Consider the following 13,238-nt stretch of genomic DNA (forward strand, 5'->3'; position numbering starts at 1 on the left):
GAGGCCCTGGGTTTGATTCCTCAGCACCACATAAGCAAAAAGAAAAAAGCTGGAAGTGGCGCTGTGGCTCAAGTGGTAGAGTGCTAGCCTTGAGCTGCTGAGGGACAGCGCCCCGGCCCAGAGTTCAGGCCCATGAACGGAACCCCCCCAAAAAAAAAAGAAGAAGAAGAAGAAGATAGGTAGAGAGCCAGTACAGATGAGGTTTCTGCAAAACTGCAGTTTGCCACTTCTCTCCAACACTGGAAACTTGTGGAATGAGGGAGATACAAGCTTACTTTATTGGCTCTGGAATTCCTTAGCATTATCTATGCAGTCCACCCAATGAGCATGTAGAAAACAGTGACCACAATGGAGACGAATCAACAGTAGGACTCATGTGATCAGTTCATTTCCACCACTTGTAGAAGACAGCTTAAAAGCTTCTGGCTGTGAAATGCCAAACCCTCAAGAATACTGATCCACTTAAGCATGAAATTACAAATGAGTACTACTTGTCCAACAAAACATCCTTCGTATTCACAAAATTCATGTGAAAATTGTACAAAATCAATGCATACTTTTATGGGGGGGGGCATTGTACCAATAACCATCTCTTAGCCTCAAAATTGGATTTGTCTAACCTCATAAAGCTTTATTTGGCAGCTGTTCTCTGGTCTCATGGTTGGTGCTGCTGCCCCAACCTCCTTGGCTGGATCAGAGAAGGCCTCCTTCACTCCATTCTCCCTATCTCTGGTGATATTCAGTAACTTCTTTCCAATCAATGGTAGGAAACAGCTCCTCATTTATTTATTTATGTTTTGGTCAGTCATGGGTCTTGAACTCTGGGCCTGGGCTTTGTCCCTGAGCTCTTCAGTTCAAGGCCAAGTGCTCTACCACTTGAGCCACAGCACCACTTCCGGTTTTCTGGTAGTTAGAGTTAAGAGTCTCAGGGACTTTCCTGCCTGGGCTGCCTCTGAACCATGATCCTCAGATCTCAGCCTCCTGAGTAGCTAGGATTACAGGCATGAGCCACTGGCCCCCAGCTAACAGCTCAAAATTTTAATCATTGGCATGCTCTAAGGCCCTCAGGTCTGGCTCTGTTATCTTCAACTGGACATGTAGCTGTCTCTTGGTGGGGAACTTTGGAGTCAAGGCCTGAGTTTGGAGTCCTGGCTCTGCCACTTCCTAGCTATATGATCTTGAGGTGCTGATTCAGTTGAAAAAAAAGGTATTTTAAGATCTTCCATGCTATCTATCAGTCAGGAACTTGATATGTCTACTTTATCACATACGAAATATGGTCTAGTCATTCTAAAATCAATATAGTTATTGTGAAGATTAAATCTTGATGTGTACCAGGTTGGTCTAAGAACTCAGTTTTTCTACCTCTGCTCCAATGTTGGTATTTCAGGTATGAGCCACAACACAGTCCCATAAAGACAGGAAGGGGAAAAAGAAAAGGAAAGGAAAAGACAAGGCAAGCATGGTGGCATAAACTTGTAATCTCAATTTCTGAGAGGCTGAAGCCATCCTGGGTTACAAAGTGAGACCTTGTCTTAAAACTAAAAAGCCAGGTGCTGATCGCTTACACTCATCATCCTACACAGGGGGCTGAAACCTGGAGGATCTCAGTTTGAAAGCTAGCCTGGGCAGAAAAGTCTACCAGGCATGAGCAAAAAACCAAGTGAAAGCATAATGACTTGAGTTCAAGCCCAGTACCAGCACAAAAATAAAGGAAAGAGTCCCTCATATATGGCAAATAGGTTAAAAAGTATTCTCTTGGTTTCCCATTGTTACCATTTCAGGTTCACATCCTATCCAGCCCCACTTGGGACTACAAATCATAATCTCTGTGCTTCTGAGCCCCTGCAAAGGGACAGCCACACCCCACCAAGCCACACCCACCATCACCCAGCCAATTATCCTCCTTCCTACTCCCAAGCATTTCAAATGAAATTGCTACAGTAGACAGGCCCCAGCCTTGTCTGCTAGGATCTTAACGTACCTGAGACATTCTTGACATTGCTTTCAATAGGAGCAGGATTATCTGTAGTCAGGCCTTGTATGATGGCAGCTAATGGAACAAATCACAAAGGTACCTGCTACGTTCCAAGCATTGTGCCAGGCGCCCTTCATAGCTTGCCCCAGCTTATTCTCTCAGCACTGGGATGGAACACTTCACAGATGGGGGACTGAATTACAAGAGGCTAAGTCATATGGCTAGTAAGTAGCCAAACTGATATCTGAATTCTGGAGTCCAGCTCCATATGAGGTGCTCTTAAACAGCTGTTCATGAAGTAAGTGTGTGTGTGTGTGTGTGTGTGTGTCAGCTGTTCATGAAGTGTGTGTGTGTGAGCAATCTCTTTGCTGGAAGCTAGTGTTCTACCACTTGAGCCATAGCTACACTTCTGGCTCTTCACTGGCTAATTGGAGGTGAGAGTCTCATGAAGTCCAACTCCATGTGAGGTGCTCTTAAACAGCTGTTCATGAAGAGAGTGTGTGTGTGTGTGTACCAGGACTTGAACTCAGGGCCTGGGCACTATCTCTTTGCTGAAAGCTAGTGTTCTACCACTTGAGCCATAGCTACACTTCTGGCTCTTCACTGGCTAATTGGAGGTGAGAGTCTCATGAACTTCCCTGGCTTCAACCTGCAATCTTCATGTTTCAGCCTTCTGAATAGCTAGGATTGCAGGTGTGAACCAATGGCATCTGGTTTATGAAAATCCTTATGAAAGGGTCAGGCTGGTCCCTGGCATCACACAAGCAAAAGCCAGGTGATAGGCATTCTCAGGACCAGCAGCTTGCCTGGGGTCCTGAGGCCCTGGTGAAGAGCAGGCTAAACAGGCAGCACTCACCTTTCGGGCTGTGCTTGCAAAATTAGCCCCACAGGCCTTGCAACTTGGCTCCGAGCCTGTTGGGGAAGGGAAGGAACTGTACCCAGGATTGGAATAGGCTTGCGTCCTGGCTCCCTGTTGTGGGGGGACCTCCTCAGGCTGTCCATCCAAGCAGAACCAGTTGCAGCAGGTTGCCCACATGATAGAATCTGGTACAGGGAGGAAAGGGGAAAAGGTCAGAGTTAAGATCCCCAATATGGTAGTTTCTATCCCCAAGGGCACAGGTGAGCAGAGACTTGCATATCCTTATCTGGTGAGTGGAGCAGAGAACTTATTTTCAGGGGCCTTGGGTATCCTTGTCAACTCCTCTACAATCAGTTACTGGTCCACAGATACATGATGCTGCCAGGGCATGATGGGCTACCAGATTGGTGTGGTACCTTTGAAAGGTTGCTGATTCCTGATGGGCTTGAATTTAAAATAAATTTCACATACATTTTTTTTCTTACCTTAGCAATTAGAATTTCCTTAACACCCACTTTATCTAGGAACATCATCCCTAAGGCTGGCAGACAGACATATGGAACTTATCTCACATACACACCTCCATACTCAGATTGACTTTGGTGATGGAGGGTATGAATTGCTTTATACAGATAAGGCAAGCTGGGCACAGTGGTATGAACCTTAATACCTGCTCAGGTACTTGGGTGAGGATCAAAAGGCTCACTTAGAGTCTACCTGGCCCACCTGGCCAACATACCAATAATCTATCTAAAAGAAAAAAAATATATATATATATGTGTGTATATATATATATATATATATAAAAATATAGATAGACAGACAGACAGACAGATAGATAGATAGAAGCAAATTAGGCTCAAAGAAGTCTAACATACTGCTAGTATACAGTATCACTTCAGCAACAGCTCAACTTCTGGCTGTTTTGCCGATGCGGGCTTTCCTGCCTGGCCTGGCTTTGAACCACAGATCTCAGCCTGCTGAGTAGCTAGGATTACAGGCATGAGCCACAGATGCCTGACAAGAGTTGAGATGGGCTTGCTGCCTAGCATGCACGAAGCCCTAGGTTCAATTACTCAGTATCTCATAAACAGAAAAAGCCAGAAATGGTGCTGTGGCTCAAGTGGTAAACTACTGGCCTTGAGCAAAAGAAGCTCAGGGACAATGCCTAGGCCCTGAGTTCAAGTCCGAGGACTGGCATGTATGCATAAATAAATAAATAAATTCCTATGTCTTCTGACTCCAAACCTAAGGTCCTTTTTCCTTATGCCATGTTGAACTTTGACCTGCCCTCCTATGAACCAATGATTTGTACCCCAAACTTATATAAATGTCTTAGAATAACTGTTTCTTATGCACGTCATTTCTTTTCTACCTTTAAGACCCAGGTCCCCTAGGTTTCTTATCCATACCTGTAGTGGATCCTAGCCTGTAGAAGATGCTCAACAAACATTAGTTCCCATGCTCTATCGGGGCCAGTGCAGGTTAATCGAGACATCTTGGACATTATTCCCATTTTACATTTCAAAGGGGCCACAGAGACTGAGGACTTCTTTGCTCACAGAACAAAGGATCCAGTCGCACATGTCAGAATAACCTGAAGATGGTTAAGAGCAAGCATCTACTAAATAGCAAGCTTTGCTGCAATGTGGGAGTGCTGAACTCAGAATCCAGCAGTCAGTGTAGACATTCTGAGCCTCAGCTCTGCTTCCAGAGATAATAAATGAAACATCTAATGTTACTATTCAATAATCAGGTCACACAAAAAGAATGGTATTTTCTACTGTCTTCACTGCTTCAACAATGGCACTTTCATAGTCCAAAGACACAGAAAGCTGTGTCTAAGGGCCCAAGGTGGGTCATGACACGAAAGAAAGAAGGGGACCCCGCCAGAAGGAATCACGTCCTGGGACATGAGGATTCTAACAGGCCGCTGGCTTCTTCAGGGACTTAGCTTGCCAACATGGTCTGCAATGTACCTGTGCTATGTCCTTCCCTTCTGTAAGCACCTCACCTACTTGCCTTGACCTCTCTGGGACTCGGGACTGTAATGGTCTCACAGTACCCAGTCACAGCAGGTGGCTCAGCAAGGACTACTGAACAAGTGAGTCATAATATTTAAATTCCCCCTAGCCAACACATTCATTCCATTTCCTGAACATCAAAACCATTTCTGACTCAGTATCTCTCTTCTGAACACTCTAAGGTCTCAGAAGACAAGGACCTAATCTGCCTTATTCACAAGAAATAGTTCATATGGGATAAGGATGTGAAGTTTCCTCCCAGCACAGGTGGTACAGTAAAAAGGCTCTTTTTGTTGGCACAGAATGAGAACAAAGGAATAGGAACTCACTATTTTTTAAATCTCATGTTGATAAGCATACTTATCAGCAGTCAGGGTCACAGCCCTGCTATCAGCTTAGGGAGCTGCCTGCAAGTTATACCTTCCCCGACTTCATGTTTCTCTTCTGAACATGCTACAGGCCAGGAGGCACTAAGTAAATACTAGTTTTGACCATCTGCATTGTACATGCCTTTACCACATTTTCTCTGGGAGGGCAGAGATAGAAAGTATGCCTAGAGACTTTGCAATTGCCACTTATTTTTCCTGTCCCTTGTGAAAGGGCCAAGGCCAGGGGTGATTCATTAACTACTGGGAAAAGCTCTCCTGCGGCAGGTTTATAACCTTTCCTGAAGCAGCTTCCCTTCCCCCCACTAGGTGAGGGTAGTGTAGCCCTCGCCCTGGAGGAGTTCACAGTCTAGGAGAGAACTAGAAATGTAAAGCCCACAAGTGAAAGGTGAGGGCAGACAGCACTGATTGAGGTCTGTGCAGGGGCAGTACAATGGTGGAAATCCAGCTCGACAAGGGCAAGAGGCATGTCAGAACAGACTTCTCAAATGAGGCACCACATCTCAAAGTGAGAGTACACAGAAATTATCAGCACGTTGGGAACAGAAGACATTTTGAAAAAGAAACAAATGCATTCACATTGGAACCAGAAGATGCTTTGAACAGTGGGTATGGGCAGACCAGCACTTGACACAAGTGAATGAGGAGCCATGGAAAACCCTGCTTATTGGGGTAAAGGCTGGGACTTTATTTTACATGAAGCAGAACATGGGGCAGGGGATTGGCGGTGATTGAGGTTTCCTGATTTCACTTGTCTGTCAGAAAGCGCTTAAGCAGTAAGCAGACTGGAAAAAGAGATCCACAGGGGAGGGCTAGGAGCAGGAGACTGCAGCAGTCCTACTGGAAAGATGCAATGGAGTAAAAGCTAGAGCAGGTAGCTCTCTGGCAGAAGTAGCTAGACGTAACCAACTGTGGTAGTACATGCACTCAGGAGGCAAAGATATGATGATTGAGACTTCAAGGTCAGCCCTCCCTACATAGAGATTCTATCTCCAAAATATGAATAAATAGAATGATGGGAAAACAAAGCTCCAGGACAAATCCCAGAACTCCTTATTTATATGACAGAATAATTAGTAGAATCATTTGTTGGGATAAAGATCTCAGGAGGAGGTACATGCAGGTGTGTGGAGAAGAGCACAGGTAGGGTAAGGTAGGGTAAGATGGCCTGTAGAACATGCTGGTCTATAAGAGGGTCCACATATACATGGGTAGGCTAAAGACAAAGGTGGGAATCCTTGTCTTACTGGATGTCTATGGGCAGGGAACCAACTAGATGACTGGACGGTCTGGGAAGAAGAGAAGCTGGCTGGTTGGCAAGCAGATGAGAGCAAAACTAGTTAGAAATGAGGCAGGAAGGAAACTTGGGGGAGGGGAAGTAAAACTGAAGCGTATTGTGAGTTCCAAAAATGACCCAGAGAAGAGAACACAGAAAGGAACACAAAACATTCATAGGACTTAGTTTTGGGAATGCGTGAGTGTGCTCTTGGTCTGAGCAGTTTAGAAACAGACACTCATAACCACAGGTTGGAAAGTGAATGAGAAGTGAGAATTAGTAAAACTATAGTAATAATTTATTTTTTCAAGAACCAACTATGGTCTGGGCATATGGTTCATGCCTGAAATCCCAGCTTCTCAAGAGGTACAGAGATCAGGAGGATCATTATTTCTGTTTGTTTGATTTTTGTGCCAGTCTTGGCGCTTGAACTCAGGGCCTGGGTGCTGTCCTTAAGCTTTTTTTGTTCAGAACTAATGCTCTACCACTTGAGTCCAATAATAAGTTTTTGGTAATGAATTGGAGATAAAGAGTCTCACAGAGTTTCCTTCCTGGGTTGGCTTCAAACTATGATCCTCAAAGTAGCTAGGATTATAGGCTTGAGCCACTGGTGCTTGGCAAGGATGGTTATTTAAGGTCAGCCCAGGCCAAAAGTTCAAGAGACCCCTATCTCAATCAATAAGCTAACTATGGTGACCTATGCTTGTCATTCCAGCTATCCTGGTAGAATAATCACAGTTCCAGACTGGTCTTGGGGGAAAAAGTGAGATTTTACATGAAAAGATAAGGTAAAAAGGACTGTGGTATGATCAAATGGTAAAGTACTGTCTAGCCCTGAGTTCTAACCACAGCATCTCTCTCTTTCTCTCTCTCTCTTTCTTTCTCTCTCTCTCTCTCTTTCACACACACACACACAAAGACAACTATGAAAGAGAGAAAGAAGGAAGAGATGAAGAGGACCAAGGTCATTAAGATAAATGTAGACATATTCACTGACTACAGAGGAAAACCAAAAGACAAAGCAATTGCAGAGGAGGGAGCTGGCCATCAGGAGGGCAATAAGAGTGAGGAGAAGCAGAGAGTTAACCAAAGAGAAGTGTATTATCAACAGAAAGGTGAGCAAATGAAAGAAAAATTTAGCTTCAAGAAGAAAATAAACCTTTCTGTGGCTGTAACTCAGACATAGACTACTTGCTTACCATACATGAATGAAGACTTGGCTTTGATCTCCAGCATTGCCAAAAAGAGAGAGGAGAGAGAGAGAGAGGTGAGAGAGAGAGAGAGAAACTTCCACACACTGTAAAATTTTCTCTAAGAGTTAAGGATTCCATCAGAATGGAAAAACCCAGCTGGTAAGGCACCATCAGTGGGAAACAACAAGGCCACATATGGCCAACAGCAAACTTTACCCAGCATCTAGGAAGCAACAGCTAGGTGAGGCTCTGGGAATACCATAAGGGAAGGGATAAGGCCATTGCCAGGGTAGGCATTGGACTTGGAAAGACTCTGTGGCTCTGCTCTGCCACCCTGATCCAACACCAAGAAGGCTACTCCTAGGCTGGGCATCAGGAGAGCCCAGCATTCTCCTCACTATCTCCCTTCTCTCCAGCCTCAAGGGCCCCCTCTAAATGTTCTATTCTAATGCCTGGCTACCATGAAAAGGGACACCTGGCCCCATTGAGACTTGAAACCTGCCATTCTGCGACCACACAGGCCCCACTCTCAGGTGGAGGACGAAGTCTTAGCTTGGGTTTCTGAATGCCAGGAAGGGTAACTATGGGAAGGAAGGACACAACAAGTCTCAGTGCATTTTTTAAAATCTCTGAGACCGGGCTGGGAAGGTGGCTCAGTGGTAGAGCGCTTGCCTTGCATGCATGAGGCCCTGGGTTTGATTCCTCAGCACCACATAAGCAAAAAAAGGTGGAAGTGGCACTGTGGCTCAAGTGGTAGAGCGCTAGCCTTGAGCTGAAGAGCTGAGGGACAGCACCCAGGCCCAGAGTTCAGGCCCACGACCAACCCCCCCCCCCCGCCAAAAAAAAAAAAAGAAACAGCCTGGGACCAAGATCCTTCTATCTAGGACTGGGAGCGCAGCTCAAATGATAGAATGTTTGCTAGCAACCACAATGCCCTCAGTTCAAACCCCAATACCACCCCTTCTTCCTATGCCTCCCAAGTAGCAGGGATTACAAGCACAAACCACCATAGCCAGCTTGGGCTGACCTCAAACAATGATCTTTCTGCCTGTCTTCCTGACTGCTAGGATTACAGGCACTAGTACCACCACACACAGCCAAAAAGCACCTTTTTGACATGGATAATCAGAAAATGGCTAGCTGGCAAGCCTTACAGAGTCATCTCATTTATGGAGGGTGGCACACCTCCCGTCACTAATGCATTCCTGGAGTGGTTGGCAGTCTCTATGCTGTAAGTGCTAAGAAGTTATGGATGGTTAATACAGAATGGGCTCAGTTTCATCTTGTATATTATCCTTAAAAAGCAACTAAAGAACAATAGTGAAGACTTGAAGGAAATGCTGTGAAGGACTATCAATATAGCTTAGCTAAGCCTCCCTACTTAGTATGAGGAGTCAGTGGGGAAAGTGGTCTTTTCTACTGGAAGAATGTTTCTAATCTGTCATGCCACCCCAGGTACTTAATCTCATGTGATCCTGACAAAGTAAACTAGTTCTTCCCATTTTCAGGTTAAAAAAACCAAAGTTCTGAGAAATAAGTTGCTATAAAAATCCAGCCAGAAGGTAGAAATACCAGGGTTTGAGCTTACACCCCTAGACCTTGAGGCCTATGTAGGCTACAAGAGAAATCAGGTTATTTATTAGAAATGGGTGGGGACACAGAAGATTTTAGTGACATCTGATTCTTATTCTGAGTGCCAATTATATGTTTACTTTGTAAGAGTTCATCAAATTACACTGACATTTTGTTTATGTCTCAAATAGTACATTTAAGCCACCTAGACTATGTATAACTTGTAAACAGGAAAAGAAACCATTTTGACTGGATACCACACTTTCCCATGAAAGCCCATTTCCTCTGCTTGTTCTAAATCAAAATTTCTCCAAACACTTGACTGTAGCTCCTTAGCCTGTATCTACAGCATTCTCCAGCATACTTTATTTATCTATACTCTGCCTGCATTCCAAGGTCTCCAAAGAATTCCAGGTGGACAGATGTGACATGTCTTTGTCTCAATCTTCTCTGCATGCAGGAGTCAGCACTGTCACTCACTTTCTTCTCTCCTCCAAACACCTTCCCTTCTCACCTCTTAGCTTCCAGAACTCTGCACCCTTGGCTTCCCTCTGCTTCGAAACCACTTCCCTGGTTGTTCTCCTCCATTTTCAAAAGCTGGGAGACCTAGCTCCAGTGAGCTGCCTTCTCTACCCACCCCTTAGATGGCTTCCAGTACCTTTCTTAGGCTGATGATTCAACTCTCTATCTCTGCACCCCAGCAGTGCGCTAACTCCTTATCTCTCACCTGCTACTTATCCATCCCAACTCAACCCCAACCCCCACTCCTGCCTTTGGGTTTGCCATTTGTCCCTTCTTTCTGGGCAGCATGCTTAGCTACCTCTTGTCATCTGACCTGCAGCTTCGCTTTCATTTTCTCATCTCATGTACAATGGTAGTTACTAGCTGGTATTGAGCTGTATTCCCTACGCAGAACAACAACTCCATGAGGACAAGGACACAGTGCTCTGCCCTTTTTCCAGTCTACTGTGACTGCCTGGACAAAGAACGACCTCCCAAGTTTCAATTGCAGTTCCACTTCTTGCCTCCTCTGTTCCTTCCCATTCTGTTGCCTGCAGGAATCATCCCCTTACATGCTCTCCCTTGCCTTCTGCTTTCCTTCACAACTTTCACAACTGTAGTTACAATTGTTGGTATACAGTCTATCTCCTGGAGCAGGAACATCATCTGTCTTCATTTTTTTTTTACCTGTGGCATCTGGCATAGCGAACTTCATAGTAGGCACCCAAATACTTTCTGGAATGAATAGACTGAGGTTAGACAACATTCATATTTCATCAGCACAGCTGATGAGACATGTACTAGTTATCTCTCCATAGGGCCAAAAGCACTTTCCTCAGTGTTTATAGTAACAAAGTGACTACAAGAAAAAAAAATCCTTTGTGAGTAATGAAGGGCAGCTAGCATTGGACAGGTTACTTAAACTGAGTTTTTCTCCTCACCTATATGAAAGATAAGACCATGGTGGAGGGTGAGTAGTGATGGAAAGCAACATACTAATCAATTCTAAGTATTTGGGGCCCATTGCTGGTGGCTACTCAGGAAGCTGAGATCTGAGGATCACAGTTCAAAGCCAGTCCAGGAAGGAAAGTCCATGAGTTTCTTATCTCAACCACCAAAAAGATGAAAGTGGAGCTGTGGCTCAAATGGTAGAGTGCCAGCCTTGAGCAAAGAAAGCTCAGGGACAGTGCTCAGGCTGAGTTCAAGCCCCAGGACCGGCACACAAACACACACAAAAGTAAATATTTGATGTACAGTACATTAAGTTATTAAACTGTAAATTACAGTTCTAAAATGGCCATCACCTATGGGTTTCACAGCAACAGTGAGCTAGACAGCCTGATGTCTTTCCTCTGGTCACCTTGGGGTTGGGTGAGGCAGGGTTGGGCACAGCTGATTACACCACCTAAGTGATAATCACTTGTTTCCTAAGAACTCACCTTAGATTTAAAATCATCTCTCAACTTAGAAGGCTGCTTGCTTTAAAAATAAGTTGTTCACTTGTGCAGGATAGTTGAACTTAGAAATCGTTAAATTTAAAACAAAATCTCAGGGTTGCAAGTAGAACTTTCCAGTAAACTTGCTTCAGGCGTCACCCTGAACTGGGAGGATTTAAAATGCTGGTGACACCACAATGATTTGCCCTGTAAGTAAGCAACCTGCAGAGTGAGCCCAATCACCAACTGGTCTCAGGTGTTGGCATGGGGACAACTGGCATGTTCTGACACTGAGATTCTCTTGGAATATTTGCTTCCGAATAAAGAATTCGGAATATCTAAATCATAGAGTGGAATTTTAGAACCCAAGACTCAGAATCGACAGCATGCTCATGAGGTGCATGAGCTGTACATAAACAAGAGCTGTTTCACAGAACTGGAATTCAGCAGGGGGGAAAAAATACTTTCAAGTTCTTTAAATCCAAACACGTTCTGTCCTCCAAGGCAGTCCACTGCATGTGGGTAATACATATTTCCTAGATGAGAGTTTTGAGGGATACATTTTTAGAAGACTAAATAGTTTGGGGGTGGAGTCCCCACATTTTTTAACTTGCTTTAAAATCCATGAGACTTGACCTTAAATCCTGGTTCTCATACAGAGTGAATGTACCTGAGAAAGTTGCCTCTGAGCTTCAGATCAACAAGAATAAACTTCCCCCTCACAGACTGGCCACAGAGGTGCTCATGGTAAAGACATCACACCTTTACTGGGCCTTCCAGTTTTCCATAGAGAGCAGAGGGTAGCACTAGACAGGCAGTAAATGGGAAGCACAATAAGGTGTGGGGTTAATGAAGATTACTGCTTTGTTCCAAACCAGTTTTGAGCTACTTGCACACAGACCTCTTTCTGTATATATCTTAATAATATAGATAGGTAGATTGATCCATAGATTTTTTTAAAAAAATTTGATTTAGTTCATTTTTTGTTGTTCCTTGGGCTGGAATTCTGGGCCTGGGCACTGTCCCTGAACTTCTTTTGCTCAAGGCTAGTGCTCTACCATTTGTGCCACAGTGCCACCTCCAGCTTTTTCTGAGTAGTTTATTGGAGATACAAGTGTTAGGGACTTTCCTGCCCAGGCTGGCTTCGATCTGCATCCTTAGATCTCAGCCTCCTGAATAGCTAGAATTACAGGCATGAGCCACTGGTGCCCTGCTAAAATTATATTTGTTAAAAAGAACATTTTGTAAAACACCTAATGTGCCAAATGAGTTGGCCTGCACCTATCTCATTTAATCTTACAAAAATTAGAAATAAAAAGCTCATTTGATGAATGCAGAAACTGGGCCCTAAGGTACAGATCAGTCACACAGCTAGGGGGCTAACAGATGTGCCTCCAACTTTTTGACTAATTTGAGGTTTTACAGGAAGTAGGGGCTGTTTGCACCATTACACTAACCACATTTAGCATAGTCATCCAAGGCTTCCTAGAAGAGAGGACAGTGGAAGCCACCAACATGTCTACAAATCCCTGCCTGCTTCAGACAACACCAAGAAGGGTACCTACTTACCAAGCCAATGTTTAAACACTTAACACTTGAAAAAAGGACAACATTTAGTAGAGAACTTGACTCCTACTCTCCACAATGTCAGGGTACTAGTGGTATAGACACTCAATTTCCTAAAGTCAAAGCCTTTAATACCAAGGATGCATTTCAGTTTCTATTCTTGCCCATCTCTGTTCTAGTTGAGAGGGGCAGTTATCAATCCCTGGGCTCACAACTTTCTTCTCCTTGCTTTCAGATCGAGCCACCCCAATTGTTCTTGCAGGCCTTCAAATGTCCGACTTATTTTGGCATTAGGAATCTCCCTCAAGGGCTGGGAAGGTAGCTCAGTGGTAGAGCACTCGCCTTGCATGCATGAGGCCCTGGGTTCGATTCCTCAGCACCACATAAGCAAAAAGAAAAAGCCGGAAGTGGCACTGTGGCTCAAGTGGTAGAGTGCTAGCCTTGAGC

The 13,238-nt window shown here is 44.5% G+C and overlaps 1 protein-coding gene across 5 annotated transcripts in view; it reads right to left on the reverse strand.

The window, feature by feature from the left end:
• The window catches only part of Rffl (ring finger and FYVE-like domain containing E3 ubiquitin protein ligase), a 69,492-nt gene that overhangs the window by 13,485 nt on the left and 42,769 nt on the right, over positions 1-13,238 (reverse strand). For 4 of the 5 annotated variants that reach the window (XM_013013451.1, XM_013013450.1, XM_013013447.1 and 1 more), the window contains exon 2: positions 2,835-3,022. In XM_013013451.1, coding sequence (XP_012868905.1) covers positions 2,835-3,014 — 180 coding nt within the window. In that variant the 5' untranslated portion in view covers positions 3,015-3,022. Of the gene's footprint in view, positions 1-1,984; positions 2,054-2,834; positions 3,023-13,238 lie in introns of those variants that run through there. The other variant, XM_013013452.1, reaches the window with a different exon arrangement.

Source organism: Dipodomys ordii, unplaced genomic scaffold, assembly GCF_000151885.1.
Source record: "Dipodomys ordii isolate 6190 unplaced genomic scaffold, Dord_2.0 Scaffold19, whole genome shotgun sequence".
Taxonomy (NCBI): domain Eukaryota; kingdom Metazoa; phylum Chordata; class Mammalia; order Rodentia; family Heteromyidae; genus Dipodomys; species Dipodomys ordii.